Source organism: Epargyreus clarus, unplaced genomic scaffold, assembly GCF_041222505.1.
Source record: "Epargyreus clarus isolate Ecla_fem2 unplaced genomic scaffold, WU_Ecla_fem_2.2 ptg000007l, whole genome shotgun sequence".
NCBI classification, from domain to species: domain Eukaryota; kingdom Metazoa; phylum Arthropoda; class Insecta; order Lepidoptera; family Hesperiidae; genus Epargyreus; species Epargyreus clarus.
In genome coordinates, this window is record NW_027332215.1 from 25,261,357 (window position 1) to 25,276,989 (window position 15,633).

The 15,633-nt window shown below is 35.6% G+C and overlaps 1 protein-coding gene across 1 annotated transcript in view; it reads left to right on the forward strand.

Moving 5' to 3' along the window:
• The window catches only part of LOC140743810 (uncharacterized), a 36,992-nt gene extending 33,725 nt beyond the window's left edge, over nt 1-3,267 (forward strand). The window contains exon 5 of the mRNA XM_073075398.1: nt 3,110-3,267. Coding sequence (XP_072931499.1) covers nt 3,110-3,267 — 158 coding nt within the window. The remainder of the gene's footprint in view (nt 1-3,109) is intronic.
• Nucleotides 3,268-15,633: the final 12,366 nt, after the last annotated feature.

The window sequence follows — 15,633 nt, forward strand, 5'->3', positions numbered from 1 at the left end:
ACTTAGCTTCAGGGAAGCATGCAAAATTTTAAAATTACATTATAATTATATAGATTATAGTGTTTACTTCATGAGAACAATTTATATATTTTTTTTTTTTTGCTTTAGTTTGGTACATTTAATCACAAATAACGTCAATAATGTCAATAAATGAGTCACAATGTCAATACTAATAATAATAACAATTAATATGTCAATATACAGGGTGAATTTTTCAAATAGGCCTTCAGGGCCAAATCCGAAACTATAAGGATTAGCGAAAAATGCTGAAAGGAGTTACGAGGCCGATTTTGATAAAAACTAAAACTACATTATTGGTTTTTTAAAATATTTTTTTCTTTAGCCGGGAATCGAACGAGTTTATTTTGAAAAAAAAATACATCCTCTATATTATTGCACTATCTGATAGTGTCGCTTATAAGTATCAAATTCTGGGAAGTAATATTATGCGACAAATTAAAGGAATAGCCTCAATTTTAATAAAATACATATTTTTTCATAATGATTTGGCAGTTAAATCTCTGCCATTCATTAGTTAAAACTTTTCGCGTACGACTTCAGAAATATGTACTAAACCAACATTTATTTGAATTATTACTTTGTAGTGACATAGAAGTCGGTTGTATTTTTTTGTAATTTTTTTTTATAAGATTGAAATAACAAACGAGCATGCGACGCAATATGATAGTAGGTGGGCACTATCGCTCAGGCATACATTTGCATTCAGCTTCATATGGAGGTCGGGTTCTACCTGAAGCCGATCACAGATGCGTTGCCACTCGTGTGGACTAAGATCAGATAACGCTCAAACGTAGGTCCGCCGATATCCACACCCTTCTACAGAAATGCAAGAACAGCTTCACGGTTGTAAAAGCTGTTATATCGGTACTGTCCCGGTTAAACTCTACTAGTTCTTCTACTTTTCAAAATTCAAACGTTCTATGATTTTTGCATTCAACTAATCTAATTAAGTCAATCAATTATGATTAGGTAAGTGTTGTTTTTGTATGTTTATCTTTTTATATTGTTTAACAAGATCGACAAAAATATATTTTGATTACCTATACAATTTAAGTATGTTTCGCACTATATTATAAACCAATAATATACGTTAACGTGTTCATACTAAGCACATTAATTATTCAGCTGTATTCAGGACAATAACATTAAATAAATCAATTATATCAACGCTGACAGATAGATGTCTCTCAGCGTTGATTATTTTATTCATAGACCCAAAAAAACAGTACCCTTAATATGGTACCCTGAATTTGTAGGTGGTAGAACCTTTTGTGGTTCGTCTCCGGTGGCAGTACCGCCACACCTATTTCTGCCTAATAGCAGTGTTAGGCACTGCTGTGTTCCGTTTTGAAGGGTGTGGTAAGTATAAGTACTTTTCCGAGGCGTTCCAGCTTAGTCCTCAGGGATAGCGGCGCATCTGTGGCCGACATCAGGTAGGAATATCTAATCCTATCTGGGGTTGATTACAGATATCCATGGGTGGCAGTAGCCACTTACCATCAGGTGGACTGCATGCTCGTCTACTACTTCTGTATTATAAAAAAATATATTTTTACGGCTTTACAAAAATGATTGTTTTAGTAGGTATTTGTTTACGTATTTCCCAAACATTTCCAATCAGTTCTGAATCAGTGTGCTAGGGGCGCTGATTGGAAATCTATGGGCAAATACGTAAACAAATATAAAACTGTAATTTTTGTAAAAACGTAAAAACTCATTGTAAGGGTACTGAAACGGATTTAAAACTATAATGTGATATGAGCGGGCGTAACAGGTTAATGGCAGGCTCGGCGCAGTGTGCGCACCGCCGAAATTAAATAACCGTAATCCTCATCCGTCCAGCGCGGCCGCTGTCACAGACACACTGCTGCGTAAAGTGCACTCTGACCCGATTATATTCGTAGACAGATTTAGTTTTACATATATAATAGACCCAGTTCTATTTCTCTCTACATATTGAACACTACTATATATTGTTAAATAATGATCTTTTATTTTATATGTCCAATAAACGATTACAAATAATAAGATTAATGGTTTTTTTAGCATTATTTTATTGTTCATATAATGATGGTAAAATTAGATGCGAAAAAAATTGAGAAGGAACGGGATAACTTAAAATAATAGCACGTCTATTTTGTGATTTAAAACAATTTACATTTCATAGTGATTAACATCTATTCACATCCAATGACACCTGCCGTAAGAATTATATACATTAAACCTCAGAACAATAACTAGCATAATGTTCCGAGTATTAAACCCAATAATGTTTTGAGTGTACCACAACAATGACAGCTCGATTAAATTTTATTAAATACAATAATTGGCCAAGTATTTGTTATGATTATCATTGTAACATGGTTCAATACATAAAGCTGAAGACGCCAAAAATAACAGTTCCTTGTATGGCGACCCCTATTTGTCTTCAAGAGATTTTTATTTTTACAAGCTTTTATTGCGTTTCACCTGTCCCGGTGTTTGTAATGAAATCTTGAACTAAATTTCACCGACTTCCCAATGTCCGATTGAGCTGAAATTTGGTATGTATCTTAATTACGTGTGATGCGTTAATGCAATAATATAAATTTAGTTATGTTGTCAATCCAATGTGGCCGCCGTAACAAAATGGCGGCGTACATATTTCAAGACAAACCACGCAATATGGGCATCAAATGAAAGGGCTTAACTTGAAGAATACAACGCATTATACGAGTAAAAAAGCTCAAATCCAAGATGGCCGCCAATACATAATGGCGGATCAGGTATTAGGTGTTACATATTTTTGTTCAACCAACCCAATATAGGTATATGAAAGGGAGACGGATTTTATTTCAACTAATACTTTGCTCCTAGTAAACAGGGTTTGATGATGCAGCCCGAAGATGGCCATAGGAACAAGTTAAGTGACCCAAGCCCATCGAATTTGGGCTTGTATGATTTGTCTTAACGAGAACTTTGGTGCTAGATGTTAACCAGGGTCTGATGATGGAGCTGGAAAATGGCCATGGAAACTCGGTAATTAAGCGATACACCCTCATCGAGTTTGGGTTCGTATGATTCGTTTTAATGAGTACTTTGGTGCTAGATGGTAACCAGGGTCTGATGATGCAGGTCAAAGATGGCTATAGGGACTCGGTAATTAAACGACTCAACCCCATCGAGTTGAGGCTCGTATTGATCGTCTTAACGAGTTCCTTGGTGCTAGATGGTAATCAGGGTCTGATGATGAAGCAGGCTACATAATCGAAAACACAATACTAAAAAGTTAAAAATAAATCATAAGAAATCTTTTTAAAAACAAGCTTTTATTACTGGTTAATAAAATAATAACTAAATATTTAAAAATAATTTAAACCCGATGTACTAAATATTTCCTTTTTTATATCAGTCAATTATACAACGACCAAGTTGACGTAGATACAACAGAATTAATTATTAATAATTTCAGTTAATCTTAAGCTTTACCGTACTTCGGGCTTTTAAAAAAACATATTTATTACTTTGAATAATTTTAACCTGCTATTATATACATATAACAGCCGGATAAAGTAATTAATTTATCACATTGTCTAGACAAATTAGTTATTTTACATAATAACCAGTAATGACTGGTATAATAGCTATTTGATCACATTGATTGTAACTTACCTATGCATTTATTATGGGAGATAGTTGTGGGCTGTTTCGCCGCGACCTTATAACTTCGGTCGCAAATTGCCTCTATTCATTCTGGATGTCATTGACATTTCACGTCTGCATTAAAGATATAGACATTTTATTTTACAATTATTAACTTGGTATTGATTTCGATTTGTGTCATAAAATGGGAACGACGATTGATAATGTCAAGACATAGAAACGCCAACTAATGTTTTTAATGTTTAATTATTCACACTTTTGAAAATTATTTAAATTATATTTCTTTGATGATTATGAGTTAATTGCCACCTTCACAATTTAATGTAGAAACACTGAAGTAAGAATATTTGCTGTATGTATTTTTGAATGTATTTCTGAAATGTCGAATCTTAGGTACGCATCTGTTATTTTTTGAAGATGAGACGTGCGTTTAAGGAGGTAATTATTGTTTTAAATTAACTAATATGGTAAAGGAAAGCACCGTACGAAGAAATCCGAATTTAATATAATAATGATAATCAATAATAAAGACAAAAAAATAGGTAGATATCAACATATGGACCGTTTATTTTGAAAGTGGTGCAAGTCCATTTTTGAGAAAAATGAGCTATCACGTAATTCATGCTTAATTTAATGTATTTTTTTTTTTATATATAACTAGTCCGTGTTTAAATCTCAAAAAAATCCCATGTTTTGTACAACTTAAAATCGGTCGGTAAATGAAATTGCATAATCATCGATTATGAAAGTGGTGTAAGTCCAATTGACAGAGGTAGGTGGCACAGCAGATGGATGCCGATCAGTGTTTTATTATCTTTCATTTATTTAATACTAGCTGTGTCCCGCGGTTTCGCCCGCGGACGATTTGCATTGTTTCCCCTCCGTGTTTCCACTACTCGTAAGTTAAAAGATAGATATTAAAAAATTAGAGAAATGTATTAGCAAATGTACAGCGCATAACTGAAATTTTTACAATTGTCTAATTTTGAAAGTGGTGTAAGTCCATTTACAGCACATTAATATGTGTTATCGTAGTCTAATTAGCCAAAAACAAATTTATATAAACAAATTAAATGTTGATAAAACAATAGAAACAATGCCAGACCTCATATGATTTGCCTGTATTTTTAAATCAACAAATATAGTACCTTTATTTTCTCGAAACCAAAGAAAATGGACTTACACCACTTTCAAAATAAACGGTACATATGTGTTTTTGTTAATATTTACCTAAAACACAAGAAAACGCACAAAATCATTCAAACTTCCAAGAATTCGAGTCTCTGAAAATTTGATGTATTATGAAAACTTTTCCGACACACCAACTGGTAATTATTATATAACCAAATTGAAGATGGTAGAACCCTTTGTGGTTCGACTCTGGCGGCAACACCGCCACACCTATTTCTCACAGCAGTGTTAAGCGCTGCTGTGTTCTGATTTGAAGGGTGTGGTAAGGGAGACATACTTATCCGAGACGTTCCAGCTTAGTCCTCAGAGACAGCGGCTCATCTGTGGCCTACCTGAGGTAGGAATAACTAATCCTATCTGGGGATGATTACGGATGTCCATGGGCGGAAGTAGCCGCTTACCATCAGGTAGACAGCATGCCCGCCTCGCCTATATTATAAAAAATAGTACAAAATTATGACATTTCTATTCAGTGACTTCCCTGGTGTTGCGCGTAAAGTGTGGATATATATGTTTGTCTCTTTCTACGTAACGCCTCAACTTTTCGTGTTACACTTGATTTTACTCCTCATAAAATTTCCGTACCGAGCCTTATAACTCAAATCGTTTCTTAAGGAGTAAACTCCAAAAATACTACGTAACGCGCGGAAATTCTTAGTTCGCGATACTTTTTAAACAGTTCACCTCGTATTTTTTTTATAAATTAGTTAAGTAGGTAATATTTAATTTTACCAGTAAATCTGCCACGATTTAACCTTGTAAGTCCGTCACGGAAGTGACCGTATTCGCACTGATGCCCTCCACACTTCCTTGACGACAAAACGCTTAAAAGCATCATTGTTTCACTTGTGTTGCAATAAATTCGAGTTTTTAGAGAAATCATCTCAATTATCTAATGTTAAATCATTCAGTATAAATTGACTGAAAACAGTCTTCAAGTCTTTAATGTACTCAAATCGTTGGTACCAATTGAAAACCAAGAATGTAACCGCCGTCTCGGGTATGACATTGGCTTTTCGTGCGCCCCTTACGTCACAAGGTTGTTGACCTATTTCTGGGTAGCCGCTTTAATGCCTATGAATTTTCTTGTCGTATCAACAAGTGGTTGAACGCCACGCAAAGCGGTACGTATATTTGTTTACTAAGGTTTTGGACGTTTGGTAAAATAATTGTATGTAAATAAGAAAGTGAAAAGGATTAGGCTATTTTCCTTCACCTTTAAAGCAAGTTGTGTATAATAATACTTATTTTATAATATTAATAAATAATCATCTATGAAAATATGGTATTTTATTAATTTGTGTAATAATTTGGATACGAAAGCTACGTCGCCACGGCTGGCTCATCAAATTAATACTGGATGTCGATCGATAAAAAGTATGAAGGTAACAACACTATTACGCACGCATACACATATCAATTTTGGTAATGCGTTTAAACTGACAGTGTGTATCTTTGATATCCTATATCTATGGTGGGTAGTGTGTACCCTTACTTTGTCTATACTTAATAATGCTTTCTCTCACTCTTACTGAGAGCGTTTTCACATTATCCGATCCGATATCGGTATCGGACGCCGATACGATATCGGGGTAAGTAAAATGTATGAAACATGTACCTGCCTTTCACATTGTCCGTTCCGATATCGGATATCGGAGCCGACAGCGATATGCTGGCGACACCATCGGACGCCCGTGAGCCGTCGGGCGATAATGTTTGTATGTGTGCTCTACGTGTATCTAAATTGTCTCTGTGTGCGTAGAGCCCGATGCGCGGCGGCCATTTTGAACTTGTTTACTAGTTTGGTTGTCATCATGGCGTCGTCATCATTTAAATACGATATAATTACATTAATTGAACTGGTAGAATCTAAACCATGCTTGTGGGATAAATCCACAATAGGATGTATCCAATACTGTCTGTGAACAGATCTTTTTTTGCGTCTCAAATATAAGAGATACAGCAAATAAAGTTTTCTATTATAGTCTGCCATGATGACCTGTCCGCACTAAGCTATCGAGCAAATGGCCGTATCGGAACGATTTTGTCGGAAATATGTGAAAATAGCACATGGTGTCGGCTATCGCATGTCGGCTATCGTCGTCCGACACCGATATCGGATCGGATAATCTGAAAACGCTCTGACGGTAAAACATCTTATAGTGGGGGTACGCTCTACGCACGATCTGGCTGCACTGGTTGTGAGTGTATTAAGACGTGTATAGAGTATGCTGCAAAGCTATAGTATATCTATATATTAATAAGCTTGTTTATTTCAGTTAAAGAAGCTTTTTTGCGTCTGTTTTGACAATCGTACTTAAGGAGTAAACTCCAGTCGTGCGTCGGAGCTGACACACACATTTTTTTTTAACTTGCTCTTGGCCAATGGTCATATTACATTTATCATATTATACTTCATTTCCCCCGGAAATGAGTAAATGTAAATGCTAACTTAAAAATAGACTTGTATATATTTTTATCATAATATGATATTGTGTAAGTCTTAAAGTATGTAAGAAGTATAAGTTACACGCATTACACGTCATACCTAGTCGGGATTTTTGTGCGCGATGTGATGATTTCAAAATTATCCTTACTAATATTATAAATACGAAAGTAACTCAGTATGCCTGTCTGTCTGTTTGTCTCTTCTTTACGCCTAAACCACTGAACCGATTTTAATAAAATTTTGTACAAAGATTGTATGAGATCCGAGAAAGGACATAGGATAGTTTTTATCCCGGAACTCCAACGGGAACTGTCGATTATGATTATGTCGTCGGGATCTTTTGAACCGAAAATATCGATTATTTTAATCGATATTAATAAGGATTAATCGTAAACTATGCATTTGATCAAGTGATGATCTTTAGCAAAGTTGTTGTCCATGAGCCCACGAAGGTTTCAGAGTTGGTTCGAATAATTTTCGCCAGATGGCGACACTGTCATTCCAATGAAGGTACGAATTTTCAGTTTTATGTATGTCAGCATGTTCATATGTATGTACGTGTATGTTAATACGCGGGCGAAGCCGCGGGCAAAAACTAGTAAAAAATATAATAACGCTAGTTATCTTAAAAGTGGTAGAAACAGTAGGTATGCCTGATCCAGGAGGTGTCACAGCCACATCTATTGCTAGCGTAAAATAGTACCCTTAGGATGAGTTTTTACGTTTTTACAAAAAATACTGTTTTTGTATTTGTTTAAGTATTTGCACTTCCAATCAGCGCCCCTAGCGGACTGTATCAGAACTGATTGGAAATGTATACAAATCAAATACAATTCAAAAAGAGTCATTTTTGTAAAAACATAAAAACTGATACTAGGGGTACAGTTTTTGCGTTTCGGTAGAGGGGTGTGAATGTCAGCTGACTTATCTTACATTCCTATTTAACGTACATTAGTGGAAATGCATTTGTGATCATCTCAGGAAACACCACTGTTCTATATTGTTGTTCACGGATATCCGTAGGCAACAATGGCCATTTCAGATGGACTGCATGCTCGATTGTTAATTTAATCATAAAAACCTGTTTTATACACTAATGAGCAAACGACAAGATTGCCCATGTCATCGTTGCCACACAGACAAGTACATACGAGTATCTTCAAGGACTTCAGAAATATGTACTAAACCAACATTTATTTGAATTATTTTTTACTTTGTAGTGACATAGAAGTCGGTTGTATTTTTTTGTTAAAAATTTTTTTCACCCTTTTTAGTGATGACATAATAACATTTATATTAATACAATATAAAATTGTGATCATGTGATCACGTGATCATGAATTAAGGTAAAGTCTGAACTTACCGATCCAATCAATGGACCTGCCCACTCGCAGGGCGCTACCGCGCCCTGCTCGCTTACTTTTATATTATCTTATATGTTCCAACCTTACCTAACTAAATAGTCAATGATGAACTGGCTTTGCAACTTCATCAGAACCTACACCAAATATCTTCAAACACAACTCAATTATACCCATCGGTTGAGAAGTTACATATTTTGTCTGCAAGCCACATTGTCAGACCCTTAAATAGTCAATGATGAACTGGATTTGCAATTTCATTAGAACCTACGCCAAATAACTTCAAACACAACTCAATTATTCCTTTCGGTTGAGGAGTTACATATTTTGTCTCCGAGCCACATTATCAAACCCTTAAATAATCAATGATGAACTGGCTTTGCAATTTCATTAGAACCTACGACAAATATCTTCAAACACAACTCAATTATACCCATCGGTTGAGGAGTTACATATTTTGTCTCCAGAACCCACTCTGATCCTCATCATACTTAAATGGGACCAACTTGTAGCAATTGTCCACACACGAAATTAAAGGCATTAAAATAGGTTCATAAACGGTGAAGTTATGACTATTATATTCACATGGGTGGAGGAGTTCCCCTCATTTTCTCCAGAACCCATCGATGGATCCTAACCATATTAAAGTGGGACCAACTTCCAGCTCGTCTCTACACAATAAAAAAGAATAAAAATCGGTTCACTAACGCGGAGTATTTCTTGTATATACATAAAAAAAGATACCGGCCAAATTGATAACCACCTCCTTTTTGAAGTCGGTTAAAAATTAAAAACTACGGAACTACGTGATGCCTTAATTAAGCTTTTTAAAGTAGTCCGTCATGTAACATAAATATTTTATTGCGTTTTTAATTAATCCGGACTTTTAATCACATGCTTTCAATGCCTAGTAATTCAAAACAGTCTTTAATAATTACGTATCATTTACGTTAACGTTAACAATGGCTTAAATATGTCAAATGACTTCGACAAACCAACCTACTTGATTAGTTGATTTTAACACTTACGTACTTGATAACCGCTTTAACAATTACAAAAGGAAAGTCGCGGCCACAGTTTTAATATCGCTTGACATTGACATTGAAATAACTTGAACGTCGCCATGATATTGTGGAACCGAGTCGAACGTTGACCTACATCACTCAGGATGTAGGTCGATCGGATGCAAACTCTCTACGCTCAACAAGTGGCCGATTTAAAAGGGTAAATACGAATCCCTATTACTAAGCCTCCGCTGTCAGTCCGTCTGTCCATTTGTCCGCCAGTAGCAGGGCTCTACCTCCTGAACCGTTACAGATAGACACTTCAAATTTTTACAGAGTAGAAATAGGGGAAACCGGGGATGGTTGACTAACTTTTGACTTAAGCTCATACATCTTTAATACAATAAAAACAACAGTTGATACAGATAGAAGAACTATTCAGGTATCTGAAATACTAATCTATGACCTATATGATTATTATGATAATACTTATTTAGTAGATTTTCTAAACTCCTGACGCTTGGTCAACCTACCCCATGTCCGGGGTAAGTTGACTACATGCATGGGATAGGTTGACCTAGGCAGTAACTAGTGTAAATATAGAGGATAAGTATAAAATAAAACATTAAAATGTATTAAAAGATATAAACTTTATATTTAAGATTATAAACAAATGAGGTTCTTTCTCTGTTAATAAAGAACTTCAGTAAAGATGACAAGGATCTGTCAATAATCAAACCGGTCAGTCTTCTAAATCAAAATTACAATTCGTATATTCGCACAATAGCAAATTGCCTTTTGCACATTTAGAATGTGCCCATAACTTACACGTAACGTATCGCGATGACCACAAATACTAAAAATAAAAAAGGTTAAAAATAAATGAGGATTGCGATACAACAAACTACTTTTCGATGTTTTTCGCTTTATCTATTGAACCATATTAGGTAGACTGTTAAAATTTCCACAATGCATTAATTTTAATAGCTGTACGGTATAGTCCGCGAGGTTTTTAGGAAGGAATTTTATTGCATATTAAATATATTTTTTTACTATTTTTTTACTTATATATGTATAATATTTTTTATTTGAAAGCTTTTTATCTGACAGTACTTTTGTGATCACTCACGCTTATGCAAAGCTCAGCTTAGGCCTCGCGAAATAAACCGTCCGTGTGTAAGTACGACTTGCACTTGGCCAATTCACGTCCCTACTAGTCTCTCAATAGGGAGAGTTTAGCTCATAATCTACGACACTGGTATTTACCATTTACCATCTAAAAGGATGCCGTTGAATATGGTTTGACCTGGCAGGTATTACCGGTACACCCACGGTACACCTATGTCTAGCGTGAGACAGTTCTTGCGTTTCAGTAGAACGGTATAGGACCTGTACTCTTACCATGAGTTTTACGTTTTGACGAATATGACTGTTTTGATATTTTTTTACGTATTTGCCCATACAATTTCCAATTAGCACCCCTAGCGGATTATATCAGAATTATCAAACTGATGTGCAATTTAAAAATATATTCCACTTGTAATGGTGAATAAAAAACCTTAGACACGTTCTCAAAGGTCTGTGAAGTCTACTAATACCACTTAGGCAGCGCGGTGGATTAAGGACCTACTCATTTTCATTCTCGACCTAGCTGTGGGACATTATTAGGTTGATGTGGATAAAGAAATATGTCCCGAAATATAATCAACTATTTATATTTTATTTTTAAATGTGAATATAACTATATTATTTTATTTCTAAATAGAATTATTAAGGCTTATACGAGTACTTAAGCATAAATATTGAGTGGATTACTGTCTTTAATTTTATTGAAAAATAATATGTATATATATTTAATGATTTCCTAGAATAAGCCCGCTACAATAATCAAAATCAATATCAAGGCTGATCTGATATTGGTGCATTTATTTTGAGACCTTGATGAAGTCCAATGAGACGCGAGGGGCTGGTTCTCCGCCTACGTAGTTTTCAATGTCACATCCCTCCGCAATCAGTTTCCTGACGACCGCTGGACGCTCAACTCGCGCACCAGTTGCACATCGTCAGTGCCAGTGTCACCGGCCACTCGCACTCGCAGAGTGATTTCAAATTAATGGACAAATTTTTTTTAGCTAACTCAAAAAGAAATATAATTTCAAGTTCTAATTTTTAATAGTTCGTTCAAGTTCATCAAATTCGTCGCAGATTTATGTTTTAAAATGTGAAATCAAATTTTGACAAAATGTCGTGTTGCCTAGAATGGTTTAGGTCGCTTAGGAGTGAGTATTAAGTTGCTAAAATACATTTCACATACAAATTTAGTGTATAAAATTACGTATTTTCAAGTTGAATATATGATTTTGTGTGATAATATGTGTGAAAGTGGAAGTCATTCGTGTTAAATCCATTAATCGTATTAAAGTGTTATTATAATAGTTTCGTCAGAAAACGTCAGAATATTATTTAAATCTAAAGTTCTATCACTTTTAGTATTTTTCTTATGAATATTTTAAACGACATTTTTTAATATTATACGAGTAGAATAATAAAAATAATAATATCCAGTAATTACTTTTGTACATTTTAAATTATTCTATGATATATTAATAACTAAACTATGAATAACTAAAATCCATAGAACGAAAACTAACTGCAACAACCATAACAACGCATTTAAGGGTTCGTAAAGAAAAAAAATGTTTTTTTTTTTATATGTTCTGAACGGCTGTTTATGTACTGCACTATAACTCTTAAACCCCTTAGGCCCCAAAAATTAACAAAATTTCAATAAATATATAAAACAAAAATCTTGCACGCAAAACTAAACAAGACATTTCCCCGCGAGCTGCTTTAGCAGCTCGCGCACCCACGCGATACCTAGTCTAAATATAAAATTAGACTTCAAATTGAAATTAAGTAGTTAACTGAAAGTGACCCGTGTCATATATTCCCAAACCAATCCTCCAAGAGTAGCTATTTCACTACTGCTGTCTAATAACCGCGACCGACGGCCTGGCGTCCAGGAAAAGTCAAGAATATTAAGCATTAAGTTAATTTTATACTTAAGTTTTTGTTTTTATCCAGACAAGCCAAGTGTTGCAAGTGAATCGCCATTCGAATTCGGCGCAAGATTAGAATCTGCTAAATGGCGGCTCGAATCGACATTTAATCGATAGCGAAAATTCGAAGCGGACGAATAAAATAGACTTTAAAATGAGTACAAAATAATACGCAATAATATTACTCGTAAAATTCCAGTTAATAAGAAATTTTTCTCAAGAATATATACCCACTAACCAACATTAATGACGTATAACAAGTAGTTTAATTAAAAAATCAAAAACCCGACTGCACCAAGAAAGCCGAAGTAGTATTCCCAAAAATATTACCATTTCCAAAGTATATTTGTGTAATCTCCTTTTAATGTCCTTTGTTGTGATACCCTACTCCATAGGTTTGGTTAACTTTTTTAAAAACGTGTTAGTATTTCGCGAAAAACTGCATCATTATCCGCTCTATAAAATACATAACTTTAACGTTAAATTCAAAGTTTCATAAATTACGTTACCTCGTTAGGGTTAGAATTTCTTTATCTATAACCAGCAAGCCAGATACAACATTTTATAGTGTTTCTTCAAAACTGACGGTTGTTCAAGTGAACTTTCAACCCCTATTTTACCTTCTTCGGTACAAAATTTTGTAGTAGTTGCTTCAAAATTGAAGGATTTAAAAAAACTGTCAACCCATATTTTACCCTCTTAGGGGTAGAATTTCCAAAAGGCCTTTCTTAGTGCTTATTTATGTTATCTTAGAGACCAGAAATGGGAAAAGGATAAAAACAAAAGAATCACGTTTACACAAGTAAATTACTGTTTGATTTAGTCAACAAAAATACAAAAATGAAACCAACTTAATATTAAAGGTAAAGAAATTGGCAAATATGAATTTAAACACTAATTTTAAATAATTATCAGAGTTGAGGTAATTTAGCTAGTCAAACGGGCAGAGCTTCCGCTCTCTGCAGGGCTTGCTGGCGACAGACTCCTTAACTGCGCACGTGGTCGCTTTTCTTTTCTTTTTTTTTTAGGCATCATTCCATTACCGGTCATTATGTGTCATTCAGCCAATACGGCCTTTCCTGACTGAAGGACGTTCTCGGCCTTTCGAACTTCAGGCTGGCGGTTCTCAGTTACACTGAAAACGCTTGGCGCAGGCTCTGGTAGCAAAGGCATTTTATCGCCTATAGTGGCTGGCTCATGCGTGGACTCCGCACCGTCATCATTACAGTCTGCATCTGGAAATAGGAAAACAGGACACATGTATCACAGTTACTTGCCAACTTTTCCATCTATAAAACTCATTTTTATGTCTGTAAAATAGAAAATGCAACTTTTTTTCTTTATTTTTTTTCACGATTTTTTTAGCACGATTGTATAGCACAGTTACTCACAACCGCGCAATTAGACACGAACCATGGGCACGACGTTAGCATAGTTTATATAGTACATCGAATAAAAAAAACAAATGACCACATGACATAGGCACGTCGTTAGCTTATCATGTGTAAGCTAAATATGTATAACAGACAAAATAAAAACAAATGACCACATGACATAGGCACGTCGTTCGCATATCATGTGTTAGCTAAATATCTATAACATAGGCACTTCGTTAGCTTATTATACACCTGTACATTATCATCCGTGTGACAGAGGCACGACGTTAGTCAGTGTCATAGGGATGATAGGCAGCTGACCCTCGAAAAAAGCAGAACACGTTTCCGGAGTCCATTCCCCTCGCCACGGCACCATGAATTCTGCCGCAGCTTGACTTAACTTGCCATATGAACCGGCTAACAGCTGTAGTTCATATCGACCGTGGGGGAGCGCATTTTCCACACGATATGGCCCGCGCATACCTGCGTCGAGTTTGCCAGTTGCCTGTGCCTGTTTTATGACAAAAACAAATGAATTAATTTCGAATGTCCTAGGAGGCTTGCGGTTAACATTCACAGTCGCGTCTTGTCGACTTTGGTTGGCCCGCAGCCGTTCGGAAGCTCGCTGACGATGCATCTCCCTTAATGCCTCACGGTTTGGATGTGCATTCTCCAGGGCGAGGTCTCGGACGAGATTACGTATCACGGGCGTAGCTGCTTCGATGCCGACAAGTAAATTCAAGGGTGACATGCTCGTGGTTTTTTGTTTAGTCATATTTAAAACTAGTTGTAACCGCCACATGACATTCGACCATTCATTCCGTCGATGATTACACTCGATGCGAATCATGTTTAGAAGAGTCCGACAATAACGTTCGACCTGCCCGTTTGAATGGTGCATCCCTGGTGTGATGAGGTGCATGTCAATACCTAACACTGTTACAAGTTTAATAAATTCAGAACTTTGAAACATTCGTCCACGGTCTGCTACAATTAGCTTAGGAGTTCCAAACAAAGAGATTACATTATAAACTCGTTGTTTCAACTCGCTAGCGTCTTGACTAACCATAGGGTACAATAAACAATATTTCGAGAAAGCATCTATGACTATTAGAACGTACTTATAACCATTTGATTTAGGCAATGGACCTAATCCGTCCCTGTGGATCACTTCAAAGGGATTACATGGTTTTTCATATGAATGTATCAATTGACGAGGAGCTCTTGGAACCTTTTTGTGTGTTACACATATTAGGCAATGATCAATGTATTTTTTAACGAATGACTTGAGAGAGGGAAACCAAAAATGCTTTCTAATAAGTTCTAATGTCTTGTCAGGTCCCGGATGGTCATATTCATCATGAAATACTCTAAGCAAACTGAGCCTATGCCCCTTAGGCACAAAACAAAGAAGTTTAGGTTCCTCTCCTACCGGACAGTACTTATAGTACAAAATATCATTTTTATGGACATAATGTTTCGAGTCTAATTGACCCTCAGACAGTTTTCCAATAAGGCACTGGGTCTCTT